The sequence below is a fragment of the Tympanuchus pallidicinctus genome, unplaced genomic scaffold (genome assembly GCF_026119805.1).
Source record: "Tympanuchus pallidicinctus isolate F22 unplaced genomic scaffold, pur_lepc_1.0 scaffold11, whole genome shotgun sequence".
Lineage (NCBI taxonomy): Eukaryota > Metazoa > Chordata > Aves > Galliformes > Phasianidae > Tympanuchus > Tympanuchus pallidicinctus.
In genome coordinates this window covers 13,414,703-13,437,302 of record NW_026294627.1, presented here as the reverse complement: position 1 = coordinate 13,437,302, position 22,600 = coordinate 13,414,703, and the positions used below count along the sequence as shown (strand labels likewise).

General features: G+C 39.8%; 1 protein-coding gene across 6 annotated transcripts in view; it reads left to right on the top strand.

Moving 5' to 3' along the window:
* The window catches only part of ALKBH8 (alkB homolog 8, tRNA methyltransferase), a 48,914-nt gene that overhangs the window by 19,335 nt on the left and 6,979 nt on the right, over positions 1–22,600 (top strand). For all 6 annotated transcript variants that reach the window (XM_052671246.1, XM_052671247.1, XM_052671245.1 and 3 more), the window contains exons 8-10: positions 13,929–14,035; positions 19,038–19,192; positions 19,933–20,198. In XM_052671246.1, coding sequence (XP_052527206.1) covers positions 13,929–14,035; positions 19,038–19,192; positions 19,933–20,198 — 528 coding nt within the window. The remainder of the gene's footprint in view (positions 1–13,928; positions 14,036–19,037; positions 19,193–19,932; positions 20,199–22,600) is intronic.

Below are 22,600 nucleotides of genomic sequence, written 5' to 3'. Positions count from 1 at the left end.
TCTGCAGTCCTAGTTGTTAAATAATGAAGGAAGACTTCTGTGCAATTATTTCATCAACTGGTATTTTAACACCTGTTATCTCTAAGCTACTGGTGTGCTTATTTTGAATGGAGGCAGCATCGTTTCATTCCCAGCTCTCAGACACATGACTGGCTTTACACTGACACACAGTTAGATTGAATTTTTCAATTGATTCAAATGGTGCTGCTAAAAACTGTCTTGCAATTCCACAGATTTTTTTCAGACTTCTCATTGATTTACATATCTTACAAAGTATGAAGTTAGCTAAAAATCTTGGGGGAAAAAAAAGGATTTGATTGCAGCTCCTGATATGCTTTACAAACTAACATCTATTTTTTGCTCTTGCTTCGCTTCACTCCTCCCATGTACCCAGTGCTATAACACATGAACTACCCTGCAGTGGTGGGATAGATCAGCTGTTTAAATATGAAATTACTGTTAATTCCCGCGGGAAAAAATGTAATCATTTTAATAGAAGTAATACACTATTTAAATTTGCATTCCAATTAGTATTTTTGCAGCTGAATTTATTTTTGAGTCGAGTTTTAGGTTGTCATTCTTGGAAACCTGTTTTGCTATATTTGCCTTTAGAAGCCCTTTTATTGCTGTTTTGTCTAGAATTACTTTTATTTATATCCTGATTTCAGCTGGGACAGAGCTGATTTTCTTCATAGCATGGTGGGATCTGCCTTTTTGGCTTTAGGAGAAAACCAGTTTTGATAGCATAGTGATGTTTTTGCTGAGCCAGAAGTGTTTCAGCTTCTTGTACCATCCTTCCAGCAAGCAGGCATGGGGGCACAAGGAGTGGAAGGAGATAAAACCAGGGCAGCTGACCTAACCTGGCCAAAGGGATGTTCCATTCCATATGGGGTCACGGGAGGAGAAAACTATAAAACTGAGGGGAGTTAACTGGGGGGCTGCTGCTGCTTGGGATCTGCCTGAGCATTGGTCAGCAAGTGGTGAGCAGTTGCTTTTGTACCTCGCTTGTTTTGTAACTATATGCACGTGTATTCTCATCCTTTTCTATCTTAGTAAATAGCTTTATCTCAACCTACAAGTTCTACCTTCTGTTTTTTTCCCTGATTCTTTTCTCCTTCCCACTGGGGATGGGGAGATGAGTGAAAGGCTGTGTGATGTTCAGCTATCTGCTGAGTTAAACCATGTTTTTGTATAAGGTTTTTAGTTTCTTCAAGAGACTTATCAGTGGAAGTCATTCCTATACCTCATGTTATTTTAAGAAGGTCAGTGCTTGGAAATGGAATCCTGGTGTCTGCCACAAATTAACAATGAACATACAGAACTCTAGGGCATTAAAAAGTCATTATCTTTAGCTGTTACGTTCAGCAGTACTTCAGCTCTGGAACTCAATAAAGAAAACTAATTTAATTAGCCAGTGATGTCATCTCTATTGTTGCAGGAGCCTATTTAATGACTCTGCCAAGTTTCATGTAGAAACAGCAAGTAGTAATATCAGTCACAAGTAGTACATAACCAAGGAAACAAAGTTAATGTGTTAAGCTCCTGCTGTGGTGTATTTATTGTCTCTCTTGGACATTGATAACATCAGAAAGCGTAGCAAATGGTGTCTAATCTGTCTGCCCTTATGCTATCTTTACAAAGCTGAGCATCTTGCATAGCTGTGTTTAGCATCTCTTCAGCTATGTGTAGTATTTTGGGAACAGTTTCTCCACAGATCTTCTATTTTGGTGGAATTGACTCTGAAAAATTTCACTGAGGAACTACAATTTAGGACATTTAAAGGTGTGCTGCAGCCAAAGCTATCAAACTTGATGATAACGTACTTGACAGAAAGATTCTGAATCAAAGCAGGGAGAGCTGTGCTCTTAGGTAGGCAGAAAGTGGGCAGTGCAGAGGGGATGCAGGGAAAGCACTGTCTGTTTGCTGGGACTGCAGTGGTAGGAGTGAAGCAAGGTTGATGACACAGGTGAAGGCAGGGACAACTGAGTGTTTCACAGTTCCTTGTGCCTTGTGGTGCTATTGCTCCTCCTCCTTTACAGCCTGCATCTCTCTGCAGTGCAAGTGCATGTGAGCTGTTGTAACAGATGCATGGCCGGATGCTGATGCCCTGGTCGAGCCCTTGTATGTAACTTTCAGCTGCAGTATGTGAACACGATTGCTGAGCAGAAGGAGAGTGTAAGGAAAAATAAATAAAATGTTACTTGTGGTGAAAATTAGCAGTGCTGTAATGCTATCTATCTGAAATGTGCTTTTCTTCTATTTATTTTACCTACTTTAAAACCATGTGTATGTTTCAAATGTGTGGTGCTTTTATAGTAGAATCACAGAATGGCTTGGGGTTGGAAGGGGCCTCAAATATGACCTAGTTCCAACCCCCTGCCATGAGCAGAGTTGCCACCCACTAAATCGAGCACTGGATCAAGGCTGACCAGAGCTCCATCCAACCTGGCCTTGAGCACCTCCAGGGAATGGGCACCCACAGCTCACTGGGCAGCTGTGCCAGTGCCTCACTGCCCTCCGAGAAAGAGTTTCTTCCTTGAACTTATTCTAAGTCTACTGTCTTCTAGTTTAAAGCCGTTACCCCTTGTCGTGTTGCTACACACCCTGGTAAAATAATCTGTGATCTTTCTTGTAGGCCTCCTTTAAGAACTGGAAGGTCACGATAACATCTCCTTGAATTTTCTTCCCATCTCTTTTGTGGAAGAAAACACAGCAATTGTGTGAATTTATAAAGCAAATTTTTGTTGTGAAGTTATTTTAAAGAAGCCTTTCATTAACATGCTATGTTTTGAATTGTACTTTATGACCCTAGGAAACATCATTTACCAAGAAAATAAGTTTCATTATGTTTTTTCAACTCTCTGCTTTTGTCTAATGAATGACTTGTATTGTAATACGTACGTATTATTATATTTATGGCTTCGTATGTATTTAAGCCATTTTTGTGAATTCATGTCCAGATCCTTGTGCTTTAGTAGATTTCAGTTCTACAGTGAAAACAGAGAAGATTAAGAAACAGGCCATATGGTGGCTTCTGTAGCAATGTATTGAAAACTGTGTCTTATCAACTCTTGTTGAGGTATGATGCAATAATTAGTTTGGAAAGGAAGGATTTGGATATCTTGTATTCTGGCAATTCTTTGTTATGATCATGTCTGAGACAGTTGTTAGATGGATTCATGGGAAAATCTAGCTGACTTTCTGTCTCAGGGTGAGTAGATTCACCATTTCATCCTGCTGAATTAGAGAAATTTGGCACCAGACTACTTAGATAACTACTTACTCAATACATAGTGGGCAGGATTATGGTAATAATAGTGCAGGAAGAAGTTTTTATTAAGGCATGACAGTTTTAGACAGATTTGAGTCATCTACTGAATCTACACTGTTAATTGCTGTATTTAATAATGTGTTGTCAGTGGCATTTGGTCCAGGATTAAGACACTTAAATTTTAGTGTTTGCAAGCAGGTGTGTACGTGTGCACTTCATGCTTGAGCTCCACCATTATCAATGGGGATTAGGCCTGTCCACCCTAGGAAATGATTCAGTTTATGCTATTGAGGGTCTGATTTCACAGGTTCACTGTGGGATTTTGAACGTAAGCATTAAAAACTATGGACAAATGTAGTTGTCTTCATCTTGAACTGAATCCCAACCTATTATTTACTCAGTGGTGCTTCCTGTAACATGACATTACAAGCAAAAACTCAGACCTGCAGTTGAGAGTAGTCTGATGAACAGCCCTGAAGATTTTGGAGAGTAAGGGAAGATGATTTTCAGTTGTAGAGGATGATGAATATGCAGTATGTTTTGTCCATACTGCAAAAATCCTGAACCTGTAAGGATTTGGACTGTCATATGATGCCTATTGAGTCCACACTAGTATGATGCACAAGTACTACTCTGAATTTAAGTGTTAAGTCTTTCCTAGAAGTGACTCCCTCATGGCTGTAGGCATTTCCCACATTTGGCAGTATTTTTTTTTTTACACAGCCAAAGACTGATTGTTATTTCTGTTATGTGGAGACCCTGTTCACAGTTCCTCACACTCTTCTGCTCCAGAAAACTTGCAGTTCAGGATTATAGTGACAGCATGATAAGTACACAGGTGGGATTGCATGGGAGCAAGATTAGGTGTGAAGAGTTCTGCTACGTGTATTTGTAACCTTAGTAACGTGGAAATGGCTCATTACAATGTGTTTCCATAGGATTATAAGTACTCATATATTTTCTAATTGATAATTTTTTGGAGCCCTTTAATCCTTTCTTTTCTGAGATAATGATAATGTCTATTGAGATCTTTCAGGTTTTGGTACATGTTAGAAATATCCAAATAATTTTCGAGGACCGTTTCTCTGACAAAGCAGATTTTATTTGCGATGGCAATGGTGGGCCTCCTGCAGGCAGGAGAGCACCAAGAAAGCAACTGTTACATCTTTTATCCCCTATTGCCCAACGCTGAGCTCTTTCTCCCCTGGTTCCTCATTGGCTGAGTACTGCGGGTTCACACTCTTTCGCGATGCTTCACTAATCATACGAACACCAAGTAGACACAAATCTTTGCTTCTCAAACACATGTCAATTGACTTCTGACATTTTGGTCAGAACACATTTTGACATTGGATGTCAGTTTTACAACATAAACGTAGACATTGTCTCTTAATTGTTTAATTACACCCCTAACATTTGTGCCCCTTCACACTGGGTCATTGTTCTGGTCACTCATCTGTCCTCGCATAGAGATAAGCTCAGAGGGAGGGTAGAGGGGAGTATCTTGGAGCCTGTCTATGGCATCCTAACATTCCCACAAAGTGAGACAGTTCTGCTTTGTGTAAAGATCCTGACTCCTTGAAAGTTTGTTAAATGTATTTTATTTCTGTTAGTCTAATGAGCAGCCTTCCAATATGTTTCCTAGTTCAGAATACTACACTCATATTGTTTAGAACATTCAAAATCTTTGCAGCTTGGTGAGAAAGTATTAGGTAATTTAGAATCATAGAATCATAGAATCACCAAGGTTGGAAAAGACCTAAAAGATCACCCAGTCCAACCGTTCACCTATTCCCAATAGCTCCCACTAAACCATGTCCCTCAACACAACATCCAGTCTTTCCTTGAACACCTCCAGGCTCGGTGATTCCACCACCTCCCTGGGCATCCATTCCAGTGCCTGACCACCCTTTCTGAAAAGTAATACTTCCTCATGTCCAGCCTGAATCTCCCCTGCTGTAGCTTGAAGCCATTCCCCCTGGTCCTATCACTAATGACACGAGAGAAGAGGCCGACCCCCAGCTCACTACAGCCTCCCTTCAGGAAGTTATAGAGAGCAATGAGGTCTCCCCTGAGCCTCCTCTTCTCCAGGCTGAACAATCCCAGCTCCTTCAGCCTCTCCTCATAAGCCCTGTGTTCCAGACCCCTCACCAGCTTTGTCGCCCTCCTTTGAACACGTTCCAGGGCCTCAATGTCTTTCTTGCAGTGAGGGGCCCAAAACTGGACACAGTACTCGAGGTGCGGCCTCACCAGGGCTGAATACAGGGGAACAATCACCTCTCTGCTCCTGCTTGCAACACTGTTTCTGATGCAAGCCAGGATGCCATTGGCCTTCTTGGCCACCTGGGCACACTGTCAGCTCATGTTCAGCTGAGAATCAATCAATACCCCCAGGTCCATTTCCTCTCTGCAGTCCTCCAGCCACACTGCCCCAAGCGGTAATTTAGTAATTATGTTTCTAAAATATGTTACTAATATGTATGGTATTGTTACTTTCTACATCAGCTATTTCTAAGGATATGTTACAGCTTAATTCTTTAGATCAGTTGCCCTTTTCAATGTTCAATGCAGAAACAACACTTTCATTTCCCGCATACGCATGGATAATGTTACAGATGTGCCAAGGCTGTGTGTATGCAGACGTGTACATTAGAGTCCTGTGTCATCATACTTGGATGTGACATTGCATTCATTAATTACACGGCAGCTGTCTGTGTTGAAAGGACTTGTTCAGTGGTTCCTTGGCAGACATTTGGTACAGTATTAAACATGTAAATAAGGAGTACTTGCTTTCAGGACATGGCATAATACATAAAGCACAGGTCTGGGGAGATCTAGTTGAAGATACAAAATGGCTTTCTTGTGTCATATGGGCATTATATCTTAAACAGATTGAGCCCTCTAGGATCACCAGGAGCAGGGTTTTGGCTTTTTGGTATGAGTGCTCTTGTTCTCTCTCACTGAACTGCACTCCACTGTGGGAAAAACAATATACATCTTCCAATATCAGGAAAAGAAAATGAGAAATGTCTGTGCAGTACCAATGTAGATGTGAAGATGTGAGGGAAGGCATATGACTAAAAGAAATGGAAAGAATTTCAAAAAAGTCAATAGAAGAAATGAAATGAAGGTTAACAACTTCTTGCTTTTTGTGGCTCAGATGAATTCAAGCTGAGAGCTAGGGAAGCAGTTTATTGAAGACTGTGAACTTGACCAAGTTCTTGTCTCAGGATTCACGAAAGGACATCACAGTCACATGCGGAATTGGATAGCAGAAAGAATGATTTTAACTTATGGTGGGAAAGAAATGAGGATAGCTATTCTTTTTTACTATTGGTACTGGAAGTTTCTTATATGGAATCATAATATCCAGCATTGGATTGTAACACGGATAGCCATCTGGAGGCATGTGAGCACCATAGGCAATGTCCTGACAGATTAAAAAAAAACAAAAACAAACAAACAAAAGAAAAACCACACACAAAAAAACAGCTTTCAGAATTAGTGAGAACTAGCATATTTGATAGGTAGTTTAATAAGCAAGGTTAAGCAGTAATCATGGATTTATGAAGATGCTTTTCATAGAATCATAGAATCACCAAGGCCGGAGAAGACCTCCAAGATCATCCAGTCCAACTGTTTGCCTACCACCAGTATTTCCCTCCTGAGCCATGTTTCTTAGTACAACATCTAAACATTTCTTGAATACATCCAGGGATGGTGACTCAGCCACCTAGCTGGGCAGCCCATTCGCTCACTCTTTTGGAGAAGAAATTTTTCTGAATCTCACTTGGCACAACTTGAGGCCATTCCCTCTAGTCCTACCACTGGTTATGTGAGAGAAGAGGCTTGATCCCTTTTGTTCTTTTGGAACAGGGAAGGAGTCAGTTTGAGAAGATGTATGAGGGAAACATAAAATGCTTTAACAGCAGGAAAGGGCCTTTGAGTAGGAACAGCAGCAGATGTGACACAGCCAGAAGTACCAGCAGCATACAGCCTCTGCTGGGGCCTGGCAGAGCAGCTAACCCACTGGACACTTTGGGGGACTGGTCTCCAGCTGGTGGGGTGACAGGACAGGGTGCCACAGTGGAGTGCCTGTCTGTGATCTTGGTGGGGATTTTGTCACTGGTGTGTGTGGGGAGCCCTGTAGGCAAAAGGTCTGGGAGCCCACGTGGCCTCAGGGAAGGTGGTGTGCATGTAAGTGAGCATAGTGGGGGTGTAGAGCTTTGGAGGATTAGTTATGAAGGCTCTTTTGAAATGTCTGTCTTATTAACATGTTGTAGGCCTCTGGTGTTGCTGTTTGACTGTTATTTTGGTACTACTGTTCAAAATATAGTAACTTGCTGGTTGCTTCATATTTACATGTTAATAAATCAGTAAGCTAGTTCGATTCTGATTTACCCACAAGATATGAACAGTTTTTTCTGCTACTGTCATACTCATATGATTGTGACACCTTCTTGCCAGCTATTTTGTGCCATTTTGGATATATGCCTGAGTTCTTCCAGTATGTTTCCAGAAGGTGGGGCAAATATATTATACTTCTGTTACACATTAAGGAAACTGAGATCCTCAAATGATCAGGCTTTTTGGCCAAGAATAAAGGAGCATGCTTAGCTGTATTTGAAGGCTATCACATGAATCTGAGCTATTGATTGTCCACCATACTTCATTGCTGGTTTGCTCCCTGCTCACTCTTTGATCAGCTAAGTCTTTCCAAGACCTCGTCAAAATATGGTTTTGGCATTAGTTCATCTGAGGACTGTCCACAGAAGGCAGGGTGGATGAAGCTATGTTTGATCCCCGTCAACGGATGCACTTCACACCCTACTTTCTCTCACTTGTGCTGTCTCCTAGGGAAAATGTTACATTCCCTTTTTTGTGCTATAAAATTCCAACCTGGTTAGTTGTAACACAGTTCTCTTAATGCTTCATGGTCATATGTCAGGGCCTAACTCTAAACAAGGTGGATGTGAGGCAGTGTGGATCGTTTGGTCTCCATTCTGGGAATTGTTTCTAACTATCTTTTACTTAGAAGCATAGGTGTGCCCAAAGTGTCTAAAATTCAGCCCAGTGGCAATGACTGGTGATGGGATAAAGAAGTTAATGGAGTATTTCAGCTCTCCTTATCTGTGTAATAGTGGGTGAAAAACTTCTGATAACTTGTAGTTAGTGAGCCTCAAGAGATCCATCCCTAGGTACAAAGGGAGAGTGGTATATGTTCCAGCTAGCTGTGACAAGGCCTGTAGAGAGGTGGAATAGCCTGTATCCAACAGAATTAACATGGAAATTGCAAGTTTTCTTCTTTATGAGCACTACCTGGGCTTGTAAGCAGAATACCGGCAACAAGAGATTTTTGATGGTGGAGTTAATAAAATCATAAAACAGTTTGGGTTGGAAAGGGCCGTTAAAGATCATAGGTAGTGCAACCCTCCTGAGGTGCATTTCTCAATAGAACAGGTTGCCATCCAACCCGATGTCAAACACCCCCAGGGAGTGGACATACATAGTAGCTAGGGGCAGTAGTGGTTATCCTGCTCAGTGGATACAATCTTCTTCTATTTATCAGGAAACTTAATAGCAAGACAGGACCTCAGAGAGAAAATGAATGAAGTACTCTCAGTTTTTTGAAGTAATGAAGGTCTAGGATATATGTACTTAAAATTAAGAGGAAGAAATACATAGCCATAGAGTGGCTTTAATTGGAAGGAACTTTAAAGTTCACCCAGTTCCAATCACCTGCCATGGGCTGATTGTCACCCACCACATCAGACCACCCAGGGCCCCATCCAGCCTGGCCTCGAGCACTTCCAGGAATGGGGCATCCACAGCTTTCTGGGCAACTGTGCCAGGGCCTCACTGCCCTCTGAGTAAAGAATTTTCTCCTACTATCTTATCTAAATCTTCTGTATTCTAGTTTGAAATGTCCTCCTTTGTCCCATCGTTATCAGACCATGTAGAAAGTTGGTCTCCATCCTGTTTAAAAGATAATTTTAAGTACTTTGAAGATGCTGAACACAGAATATACAGCAAGATAGTAATGCGTTACATGGATAGAAGATTGAATACAATTTTTTAAGAAAAAAAATTATTAAACATCTAAGTAAGATCAGTGTAGTGTCTAAATAGATAAGCAAGCTTAATGCAAGATGGTATGCTTTGGCTCAAATCTGATGGATGAGGCCTGGTGCATTGTTGGAGACTTTTGAGGTAAGTAGCATTGGAGTATTTAATGGTAGTCACCGTTACTGTACTCATTTTCTAGAGTAGGGCTAGAGACCATGATGTGATATATAAACATCAGGTTACTAAGATAAATATCCCAAGACATGGACTGTCTGGGGAAGTTAATTCACTCTCTTCTCCTAAATGTTCAGAATATTCCCAAATTTTGGATGCTAATATAGTTTTTGCAATGAAGGGCACTCTGAAGGGTAATATTGATGGCTTCAGATCCACGGTGGCCAGCAGCTCCTCATCTTCACATAGAGCCCCAGTGTTGTCCAGTCTGTGTGTGTGGACATAAAGGCAAACAGCTGACTCTGCAGTAGGCATTCCTCAGCTGTTTTACATGTGGGGTAACTGCTATGTAAGATGTTAATATGACTTTTCTCTCTGAAAAGTGAGTAAATAATGTCAGAGACTTGAAATGCATTCTGGATTGTAACTTGTTTCAAGTCTACTTTTTTGAGTTTTAGAGTGTTTCTTCTAAGGCAATCTTTTATCATCAGATGTAAACTGCATTAGCGATGAAGCTTAGAAAAACACTGCTACAGCTTGTTCCACAATGTAGCAGTGAAATCCTTACTGACATTGTCCTTATAGCCCCATTGCATTATTTCCATTGTGACTTTGGATCATTACTTATTTGATAGAACAGTCATTCAATTCACCTCCCTCCTGCACTTCCCTGAGGTACAGTACTTCTGCAATGAAAGGCAGTACAGACTTCTCATTCCCATAGGAGTCAAGAAAAGCACACTTTCTTTTCTTACATTTTTATGCTGAATTCTTTTCCATTCTTTTTTTGCATTTAGCTATATTTTATGCCAGAGGAGCAATGTTTGTGATGTGGATGTCACTTTGCTTTGTTGTTCAGCTCCTCTTGAAAGCTGTTTACTGTGTCACATGCTCCCTTGCTCCCTTGTCACTAGGCATCATGACAAGATATTTAAATCTATGAGTAGGTGTTATTTGCTGTTTGTGTTTCTTTCAAGTGTTTGGTATGTATAGAGAGAGACTTCTTTAACAGTACAAAGAAAAAAGGTAAAAGTTGTGTGAGATCAAAGCACCAACTATTTTTATTTTTGAGTCCTGGGTGATGCACTGTGAGCTAGATGGAAATTTGATCTTTATTGACTCTGCCACCTAAGAGAAAAAGGGACAATAAGTTTTTAGGAAAAAAAAAAGAAAGTAATTGGAAATAACTGCTGTGGAGCAGAGCTGTCATGAAGTGGATTGATTCAGCAGTGGCAGCTGCTTTATTGATTGTGAATCCTCAGTAAATTAAAAAGTGGACTGAATGCGTTAATCTTTTATGTGTGTGTGACAGTGACAATTTAGAATGTCCAGCCAGGATAAAGATATAGGAGTGGGGGAATATTATCTACTTCAGTCAGTAACAGGCTTTTCAGAGATAAGAACAGAGTTTTTCAAATACCCATCTGGGTTAAATGTTCTCTACTGTACCACGGACAAAAAAATGAAGAAGTGCTTTTACTCAGTTTTTAAGCCTTTGGGTGCAGGTATTCTAGATAAAGAAATAAAATATTAATGTAGAAATCACATTTATTTTATTCAGATGTACACAGTAGGTTCCTTAAATTTAATTATTTGTCTGAACTGCAGTGTCTAATTTATTATTGGTAGGAAACAGCAAAATCTTAATATTGTCCAGCTATCTGTCTGCTTCATAAGCAAAAGTCAGTTTTGGATTTGGATTTTTGATTCTTCCCATTACTGCTAATTATTTAATGCCATTACTCATTTGCAAGTAAATTAATCCCTTATTTATATTTTGTCCCAAATCATCGCTGCTTGTTATAAGGGTGGCATTTGTTTAGAATGGGAGCAGCCACACAGTGTGAGATAAGAACACAAACTTTTCTTCTACAGAAAAATAAGGAGCAGGGACAGAGCTGGACTCCCTGCTGATGAGGACTGGGCTTGCCAGATGCTGTGTACGTATGCAACTTCCTGTTTTTCAGCCTTAAATTCTGCGCCAACAGAAATTCATTTCACCTATTTCTTGTTGGCTTATCACAGCCAATGTTGAACCAAGAGCATGCACTGTCTTCTTTTATTATCTGTTTTTCTGCCACTTCTGCCTGAAAATTCAGTTGCGAGGGACTGTTGTTTTTGCCTGTCATTTCCAGTGTGTTCTCTGTTACAGGACACTCTGAACCTCTGCTGCTTTGGATGCACAGTACTCTGCAGAGGCACTGTGGGAGCTTTTCAGCTGGTAGGGGAAGAGAAATTGGAGGAAATGAGCAGCACAGAGTTGGAAGAAATATTTGCTGCTTCTTTAAGCAGAGTCTCCAACTTGGCGTGTGGAGATATGACGGAGGCCAAGGTTTCCTCCCATACACTGGAGAGAGATGAGAACTGGAAGTGTAGGAGACCTCACAGAGCTGGGAATCAACTCCTAGAGAAAAGTATTGTTCCTGAATGTTATCTGCAACAATGGGCTTTGTTGCTGCTGCTGACCTAGAAAGAGGAACGCAGGGCCTTCAGGAAGGAATTTGGACAGTCTCAATTTCAGTTTGTTCTTCCCCATTTCTGAAGAACTTAGTTTCTTACCTCTCACACATGTCCCTCAACAACAGTGGGACAAAGAGGCAGAAGAGCCTGAGATATCATTTCATGAATTTAATCCAGCCACTTTGCTCATCAACTCTTTTCTTACTTTTCCTTTGCTTACTGTTCTTGTTTAGTCATCCTCTGGTTTCTTTACCTTGCAGACAGCTGCTGCTTCTCACAGAAGCTTGTGCTTAGCCATGTTTTATGGCATGGGTTCCCCATCAGATCTGTGGAGCCACTGTTTCTTCTCCTTCCTCACCTTATGCTTCTTTGACAATACCTGGAATAAGTTACAACATGCAAAAAAAAAAAAAGCAGTACATTATGAAATGGCTGCAGTTCATTTATTTATGTAACCATTTGAGTGTTTCATAATCATTAAGTGGATGGAGCTCATAGGTAGGCTGTATTCCTGTTCTCCCCTATAGCACTTCCCTTTTGTGTCCCATTGTTTTTTCACGTTCATTTCCTTCCTTAAATTCAGGTAGATCAACAAGAGCAAAAGCTCTTGCTGTTAGGTAGATGGTACTACAGCATTTTTTTTCCTGAAGACACAAATGCCATTGTATTTTCCTCCACTGCACGCAGCAATAAATAGTAAATCCTGCAAAATGTTCAGTCTGTCTGTTGGGTTTTGTTGTTTTTTTGTTGTTTGTTTTTGTGCTGAATGAAGATCATTGCACCATTGTTTTCTGTGTTAAATGCATCTGTATGCAGAAGCAGAATTGCTTAATTTGTTTTGATCTGGTAAGGGTAGTAAGTCTGCTTTTAAATCACGTGCTTAGCAAGTAGGTTGCAATCAGGTGCTGCCACTGCCATGGTGCTCGTTTTCCATTGTAGCTGGAACCACAACTTGAATGATTTTTGATCACTTTTCTTTCTTTCTTTCTTTTTTTTTTTTCCTTGCTATGTCTTCCTTAAGCCCTTTGGCTTGCTGAAAGAACCTGATCCTTATTTTCTACAGAAAGAATTTCTCTCATTTGGGAGATGTAAAAGGATAACATTTGTAGCCCAAGCAGAATGTAGCACTGCCATCTGGGCTGTGAAATTGAATTGAAGCTGAAAGCATTACCTCAGTACATTGCTGTGGTTAGAGGCCAGGTGGCAAATGAGAAAAGGCTGCTCTGGTAGTTGGCATGTGTGTCAGGATCTTGGGAGACTCCTTGTGCTGCAAAGCTCTAAGAATCCGGATGGGTTAGAAATGATTTATCTCTCCTAATACTGGTTACCTAAACGTTATGCATCTACTCTGAGTTAATTGTCTCAGCTCACTGCTGTGAACAGATAGGCATTTCATCCACATCAGTTAACTGCGTTATAGAGGAGGATGAATCACCCTGTGAAGATGCTTGTCTCTCTCTGGGTAAATCTCACAAAAAGGCAGTAGTTGAATGCCTTAGCCCAGCTGCCTAACTAGGAGATGCTTGAGTTATAGCAAATGATCCCTCTTTATGTAGTTGCATTTAGTTGAGTGAGAATCATTCCTTCCTATATCACAGGTACATAGATTTAACAGTGCTCCCATGTTCTTGTAAAGGAAACTATTACTGCAGAAACAAAATGAACTATTTTGGTATTTAAATTATTTATAATATTAAAATAAGTGTGTATATATATATGAATGTGTTTATATATGCAGGTTTTGTGGTTGTCTCAGATTTTTGAACACGCTGCTGAAAGGAAGAGATATCAAGAATGCAGTATAGAGACAAAGGCTTTTGCTTTCCTAGGAAATATGCAGCTGTTTTGTGGCAATATCTTGGTTATCACACAGAGGTAGGACTTGAGAATGCCTAGCTAATATGCGATGCTCTGTAAGTCGTGCTCATTGGTGGCTGGTGTTTTTTTTTCCTTTTAGATTGTGATGGATTTCAAACACCCTGATGGCCACACAGTGGCAGTTATGCTGCCTCGACGCAGCTTGTTGGTGATGGCTGGTGAATCCAGATACCTGTGGACACATGGGTATGTGTGAGAGCCCCTGTCTACTCATAATGAAGGAGAATGTATGTTGTTTATTTGCTTTTTCAATACAGAATATTGTTGACAATTACTCTGAAAGAAATCAATGAGGTTTTGAGATAATTAGACAAATTTCCTCCTTATCCAGGTGCTATTCAGATTACAATGGAAAATTGGGGATTTTAGGAAACTAGTTGTCAATCCCCGAGCTGCAGCTCTCACAAGTTGTTTCACTCAGAAGTCCCTTGCACTTTTCACTGTATGAAAGTCCTCTAAGGTGGCAAGGAATTATTGCACTGGAATTAGCTTCATTTCTTTATCCTCTTTTCAGCCCACAGTTTTTTCTGCTGAATCACTGTTACAGTTGGAAAAAATATCATGGTGTTAGAATTGGAAAGAATATTGTGGAGAAATGAAAAGTAACAAACAGAGAAGGAATGCTCATCTGCGTTTGAAGATTCAGAAAGACTCCACAAAGGAGAGATCTCCAGAAAGGAATCCTTCCCCAGTGGCAGTCAGTCCTTAAATGGGATCTAGGACGGGTGGAGCCTGCCTCCTTCTGGTCACACAGCTGAGTTGCTTTCACTTGTGCTCCCACAGCTGACCCAGTCCTTTCCTCAGTGGTTCAGGCCATGACTCGACAGCTCCCGTACAGTCACATATGCCAAAACCTTTGAAGAAGAGTTGGTTTAGGAGGGTGACTTCTCCTGCATAGAAGGCTTTAGTGTCACAAAGGGGAATGAGTTTTCCTGGGCTTCTTCCTTTTGCTTTAGGACCATCTCAACTACTGATAAGGCTGCTTTGTAGTGAACAGGTTTGGGATCCTGGAAAAGAGAATTCTTGAAACGTTTCTTGAGGCTTTGCTTATTGTACAGTTTAAATCAGATTTTTGAATCATGCACCACAGGGAAGGCCTTACAAAGGAGTGCTAATGTCAAAAGGCTAAAAACTTGGCAAGGTTTGAGTGACAGTAGTTTACTTCAGAAGAATATGTAAATCCTCCTACTGCACAGAAATGCCCCCAGTAAATGTTTTTTCCATTGTTCAACCCAAAGAATCACTGATTACAGCAGTAAATTGGAGAGACTAATTACATTTTGTAAATAAAAGACCAAATCCTATTATTGACAAATTTTCTGCCTTTTAATTTTACTGGTTATTTTCTATAGTGAAGAAGAGTGAATGTGAACTCCCCAATGGCCTGCATGTTGTTCATTTTTGTAGAGCACTTACACCACCTGTGTAGTTGCTCATTACATTAAATAACTGTAAAAAGCAGCTGGTATTCCTGATGATCATTCAGGGCAGTGAAGTCCTTTGTTTTTTAGTGTACAAGACTAGAGATGGATCTCAGCATTATAAGCTTCTTACTCAATTCTGTCAAATAGCACCTGCCTTTTTCTGGAAGGGTTATCTACAACTCTGAAAACAGCGTTCAGTTTTCACATAAGGGACCTTGCTGGCCTGGAGTGGCGCAGGGGAGCAATCAGGTTGGCTCCAGCTGTGTGTCCCATTGGCCATGGTGTAGGGCAGGCTGAGGCCATGTGGGGACATCAGCCAGGGGTCCAGGCCTGGATCAGCAGGGCTATGGCATGCACAGACAGCTGGCACACCTGGGCTGTGGGTTGGGCATGGCGCAGCAGGACAGCCTGAACTTAAAAGCAGCTTCTGGGGGAAGGAGAGTCAGCCCTCGTTGAGATTTCTGGCTTGCTTCACAAGATCTTTCTCCAGGACCACTAGCTCTGCTCTTCCCAAGCTGGCCCTGCACCCAGGCAGCCAAACCTGTGGGAGAGGGACAGATAATGCACACATTGCACTTGCAGTGATTGCCAGCCTGTTTGGTTTGGGCTGGTATACCTGCCTAGTAAGAACTAGACTGAGACCAGTGCTTAATTCACTTTTACCTTCAATGATGATTGTGTTTTAAAAACCAAGGATGCAAGCTATGTTTGTAATGAAGATCTCAAGTCTTTTTACTCATGTATTCCCACCCCCTCTCCTTGTTTGCTTTTCCTAAAAATAGCTTTTCTGTATGGAAAATGTTTTCAGAAGCAGTAGTTGGTCATAGTCAACTAGGGTAAATTAGTATTGGGATCTCAGTATTTCAGAGTAGGAAATACTTATTTGTCTTCCTTTTTCCAATTAAATTCTTTATCTTTTAAGTACCTGTAGTTGCAACATCAGGTATTTCTCAGATCACATCTTCACTGTTGTACCTTGTTGGTAAATGGACATCTTCTGAAACTAAGGAGAACAGAGATAACAGTAGGATTGCAGAGCGTGCCAGTAAAGAGCAAACTTGTCTTGATGCTAGCGAAATGTGCCATTGCAATCAGTAAGATTGATCAACCAGCAAGGAAGCGTAGTTACTTCACTTGCATCAGAATGGCTTTAAGATCATTTCTGATGTTTTTTATCTATTCCTCAGATGTCAAATTAAAGAGCAAAAGGTTTGTTTTTAGAATAATTCTGGAAATACTTCTGTTGTGTACATTTGGATGCAAAAAGAAACAGGGACTTTAACCCTGTTAACAAAGTGCTCATGAAAAGCATTTTCATTCTAACCTTTCTGATAACGTGTATCTGAAGGAAACATAAGGTTAAGAAATCATCAGGTAGACCAGAGGATGTGTGCTTTTTATGTCTCATAGGTGAAAGTAGAACTAGTTTTAATTATGTAACTAGTATTAATTATTGTGACAGCATCAGGAACGGTGTTTTTCCATCCAAAAATTAAACAACTCTGTCCAACGAAAATGATAGTATTTTATTTATGACATTGAGAATCTTATTCTTAGAACACTAGATAAAAGGCTGAGCTTACTTGTAGCATGGACAAAAGGAGAATCATGTAGGTTGAAAGGAACCTGGAAAAAGGCTGTCTGAAAATATTAGCTCCTAGTATGCACAGCTTACTGCTGCAAGTACAAATATGAGTTTGTGTGAACAGTAAAGCCAATAAAAAATCGACAAACTTTGGGCTTGAAGTTCAGCTGTCAGTGGAATCTCGACTATCATTAACTGATTATTTCATCATAGTTTCATTACTGGACACGGCAATTCTTTATTAGATCCCATCCTTCCCATGGCTGCCTCTAGGGGTGATTTCTATACCTGAGTCTGCTCTGTCTTCTTTGTACAAGAACTACACAGGCAATCAATGTGCTGCTTTAAGACCTTCAAGCAGGAGGGACCCGCAGTCTTTCTCTATGATTGGATTAAAGACCAACTTCCCTGACAAAAGGGATGACAAATAACAGGTGCTGGCGTGGCTGCTTTCTCATCATTCAGATGGTTCTTTTGCTTGCTTAATACAGGCCCTGACCAGCAGTTCTGTGTAACCCACAGAAAAGTCCCACTATGAGTAAGGATTGTGACTGTTGGCTCTGCTTTATTAAAAGATGCAAGAGACTTTTTTCCCCTCCCTTTTAGTTCAACCTATGAGGGTTAGAATCACAGAATCTTTTTTTACGGGTTCAACTCAGCTAACCAATACAGAAGTCACTTTCATAGTGAGAGTTTGTGCTGCTGGGAATCAAGTACTTTGAAGTCAGCAGCTCCAAAGAGGCTTCACTGAGGCAACTATTCCTTAGAGATGGCTTTTTTTTCTTTTCCTTGAGGAAATTTCTGCATTAGTCTCCTTGAGAACTGAGCTCAGGAAATGTTTCAGTGTGACAGTAACAGCTTTGAAGTGCTAAACCATTTCCCTGAAGAGTTTGTATTTTGTTCCAAAAGTATCTACTTTGTCCCATGTGCAAGTGATGGGAAACCACATGTGGGTGCAGCTGCACCTCTTCTCTTGTACTGATTTTGCCATTTTATTTTCACATTTTCTTCTTGTCAACTTTGGGAGAGATCCACTCCGAAGTGATTCAGAATTTTTGGTACATTTTGTAATGTTGATATCTTCATAAAATTATTAGATATAATAAATATTTATATAAATATTTATGTATTATAATCATAATATTATAATAATATATAATACAATATAATAATAATATATAACACAATATATTAATAATATATTAATATATAATACAATAGTATAATATAATAATATATTATATACATTATTATATATTATATTATATATATTATTATATGTATAATAATACAATATAATAATTATAATAATTATTATTATATATTATTATAATTATAATTATATATTATATATTATATATATTATATAATATATAATAATATTATATATTATTATAATTATAATTATAATTATTATATAATAAATAATAAAATAATATAATAATACATAATATATAATATATGTAATATAGTAATATATCATTATTATTATATTATAAATTATAATAATTTATTATATTATATATTTTTTATTTATATAAATATTATAAAAGTTTTTTTGTTTTCCCTTAGTGTCTATGGCAGATCCAGAAGTAGCTGAAGAAACTCAGTTCCCACTTTGCTTGATTGCTAGTTTTTGGTCAAGAAAGAAAAAATACATCTTGCTACTCCATGAGCGTTTTTGCAGATCTCTGATGTGCTCCAGACTTTGCATCTGCTTTAGTCAATAAACAGAAAAGCAGTTATGTTGTAAAGCAGAGTTCATTGAAGAGGCTTTTTTTGTAACAAGAAACTTCAGTCTGTGAGTTTAGAGCGAGTGGATTCTATTCTTTTAAACCTGTAGCCACCATTTTTAGTAATGTATTTCATCTTTAAGAAATGTATTTCAGATTAAGTCCTAACAAAATAATCACATTTATTGAGGGAAAGAAAGGAAGGGAAAGAAAATGTTATTCCTTTCAGTTAAATAACACGTTAATTAACATCATTAGTTTATGTGTCAGTACCTCTTTTCTCCTTTAAAACATAATAAGCTGGAAACAAAAGCAGTAGTACATTAAATGGTCTGTTGTAATCACACTTGTCAGTGTTTAAGAATTGCCATCTTATAAAGATGAATGGTTGTTTTTTTTCCGATGCAAATTAAATCAATCTTTGATTTTATGTGACTTTGTTTTAGGATTACACCCAGAAAATATGATGTCATTCAAGCATCTGAACTTGGACAGAAAGTTGGAACAATCACTGCTGATGTTAGAGATTTAACACTGAAACGAAGGGAAACAAGGACATCGTTTACATTTAGGAAAGTGAGGAGAAGCTCTTGCAATTGCAGTAAGTGTCTTGAGTTGCTTTTCCAGTCAAAATTGTTACTTCTGTATCATCAGTATGTAAGCATGTTTTGAACAAAGTAGTTTGCCCTGTTAGTTAGTTTTGGCAGTCCTAGTAGCTATTTGTAAATAGTTTGTGGTTAGCTGTACTGTATGGTTTGAATTGATTGCATCTGCATGGCTGCTGGAGTTTCTCAGGGTAGCAAGACATTTGTGTAACACCAGAGTCAGACAATTAATCTGGAATCCTGGATTTTACTGGCACCTGGAATAATCAACTATAATAGAAGTAGCTACTATTCGTTAGGTTCTTATCAGTTCTGCTTATTTTTCGTTGGAGGAAAACTGTAGTTTTGTGAAAATAAGTATGTGAGGGAAGGAAAAGCAATCAAATCTGCAGTAATAGAGCCATGCTTATCTGCAGTGATGGAGCCTTAGGACAGTTGATAGATGGCTCAATAGTTATGTGGAACTGAAATCCGTTTGTGTCCTGCTAGCAGACCTGTCTTGATCACTTATAGACAGCCTCTGTCTGACCACATGGCCAGACTGATTGTTATAAAATCATCAAATACATTTGCAGTTTGGTCCATGTTGCAGTTTTTGAAAGATGAAGGAGGGAATGAAGCATTTATTGCATTTCAATATTTTATTTCTTGTTTTCTTTTACTTAAAATGTTTATTCAGTACAGGATGACTTTGCTAACATTTTTTTCTTGTTTGTGTGTCTGTTGCTGTATCTAGTTTACCCATCTGTCTGTGACAGCCAGAAAGAACAGCAAAGACAAGCAGAACCATCATTTCCACACAGTGAGATGGAGGCCTCAGAGCTGGAGCAGGAACATGTACACAAGGTGTATGAAGAGATTGCCACACACTTCAGTAGTACCAGGCACAGCCCGTGGCCCCGGGTTGTTGAGTTTCTCAGGTCACTGCCAGAAGGGTCAATAGTTGCTGATGTTGGCTGTGGTAATGGGAAATATCTAGGCATCAACAGGGATTTGTACATGGTAAGTAGTAGCTACTGTCATTTGTTTTCACCAGTACCAGTTTTTAATGTGTCTTGCAGTTGTGGCATGTTGGAGCTTCAGTTGTGGGAAAAGTGCCAAGGGCAGGGAGCTGTTGCCTGACTGAAGATCAGTTGCCAATTATGTTGGGCTTCCACATCCATTTGCTATGTGTAGTAGCCTTTTTCTCAAAGCCACTTTTGCTTTGCAAGTTAGACTATATTAATAAAAAAGGAGTAATGGGTGCATTGGATTGAATAATTGTCATGGATCCTTTTGCCTTTTTTGCTAGTGCTGTAGAGTGAGATTATTAGAAGGGAAAGTAGAGCAGTTTGAATTTTTCCAACAGGTGTGTGACTTGGCTGGTGAGTGGGAAATGTAGGGGTTGCAGAAATCACCATGGACTGTGCTTCTTTGTACACATCCTCTGCAGTTCCGTCTGGACTGCTGGCGCGGCTTATTTGTGAACGATAGGGTCTGGCTTTCCAACCTGGATCTGTGCATAGGCCACATGAATATGCCGACGAAATTCCTGCTGGAATCTCTGCTTCAGCTCAGATTGGGAACCTTTCTCACTGCTTTTCCTTGCTTTTCTCAAGTCCTGATGACACTGTTCGTGTGTTATCATCACCTTACCTGTCTCACAATCTGTGACTCAGCCCACTTTTGCTTGTCTCCCTTCCTATTATGGGGACATAAAGAACATACAAATACAAAGCAAAATATTTCATTTTCTTATTGCAAATATTTCAAAGACTTTTTTGCAACATCAAACTTTTTATTCTTTTTCCCAAAATAAATATTTGAGAGGTGTGTGTTATGCTCCCTCTGTTCCAGAATTGTCTGATTCTTTTGTGTTTGTTCTATGAAGCACTTCGAATTTTTCAAGCCTGATGGATCTCTTGTTAGTCAAAGCATTCATTATTAATAATAAAAGTCAGACTTGTTTGTATGTTACAACAGAGAAACAGAAGTTTCTGTCCTGCTATTTTTATATGGCTATAAAACGTAAGTTGTTATTTACAGCCCTGTCTGTATTTGTAGTACATTAATTTCCATTACTCACTTATAAGCTAGGAAAAAAACAACTGATTTATAAGCAGACATGTTTGTGCCTGACTGCTGTAGGCTGAAAATAATTGTTAATGTTCAATACCTTTCAGTCTTTCACTCCTGGCTGCAAGAAAAATCAGTAAACTTAACTAAAGAAAAAACTTTCCAGGGCCTCATGTAGGTTATTCAGTCCTAGAATTAATTTGGTAAATTGTTGTTGTATATGTTGTATGTCAGTGATAGGCTTTTCACAGAATTACAGAATGGCCAGGGTTGGAAGGGACCTCAAGGATGATGAAGCTCCAAACCCCCTGCCACATGCAGGGCCACCAACCTCCACATTTAATACCAGACCAGGCTGCCCAGGGCCCCATCCAACCTGGCCTTGAACACCTCCAGGGATGGACGGGGCATCCACAACCTCTCTGGGCAGCCTGTTCCAGCACCTCACCACTCTCTCTGGAAAGAATTTCCCACTGACATCCAACCTAAATCTTCCCTGCCTCAACTTAAAACCATTTCCCCTTGTCCTGCTGTTATCTACCCTTTCAAAGAGTTGATTCCCCTCCTGTTTGTAGGCTCCCTTTAGGTACTGAAAGGCTGCAACGAGGTCACATCACAGCCCTCTTTTCTCCAGGCTGAACAAGCCCAGCTCCCTCAGCCTGTCTTCGTAGGGGAGGTGCTCCAGTCCCCTCATCATCTTCGTGGCTCTCCTCTGGACCCTCTCCAACAGCTCCCTGTCTTTCTTGTACTGGGGGCTCCAGACCTGGACACAGTCCTCCAGATGGGGCCTCACAAGAGCAGAGTAGAGGGGGACAATCACCTCCCTGTCCCTGCTGGCCACCCCTCTTCTGATGGAGCCCAGGACACCATTTGCTCAGAAATACTCAGAATACTGAAAACCAGATAGAGGGACCTGGGGGCAAGTACTGTGCTGCAGAGGTTAGTCTGCATTTATAGACAGCATTCAAGATGTAGCTGTAATGGTAGGTCAAAGTTAAGGTACCTCCTTATACTATGAGCTCTGTCCAAAAATATCTTAACCGTGCACCATACTGTCATTTTTACTTCAGGTTCTTTAGATGAGACGTGATGAGTCCAGCTGTGTTCAAGGAAAATGACAGTTCTGTAATGGCTGCATTATTGTGACACATATAAGGACAGTAACTTCGTAACAAACAGAAATTCAGGTTAAGAATGTCCAAGAGAGATAGAATCCATTCTGATGGAGGTAGGGAAGGACTGGAGAAAGAATCTGAGACCAGTTGTCTGAGTTCACTTTTCTTTCTCTGTCACTCTCAGCTTTTCTTTTATTGTTGAAAAGAATGCAAAAGAGAAATGTCTGTAGGGTT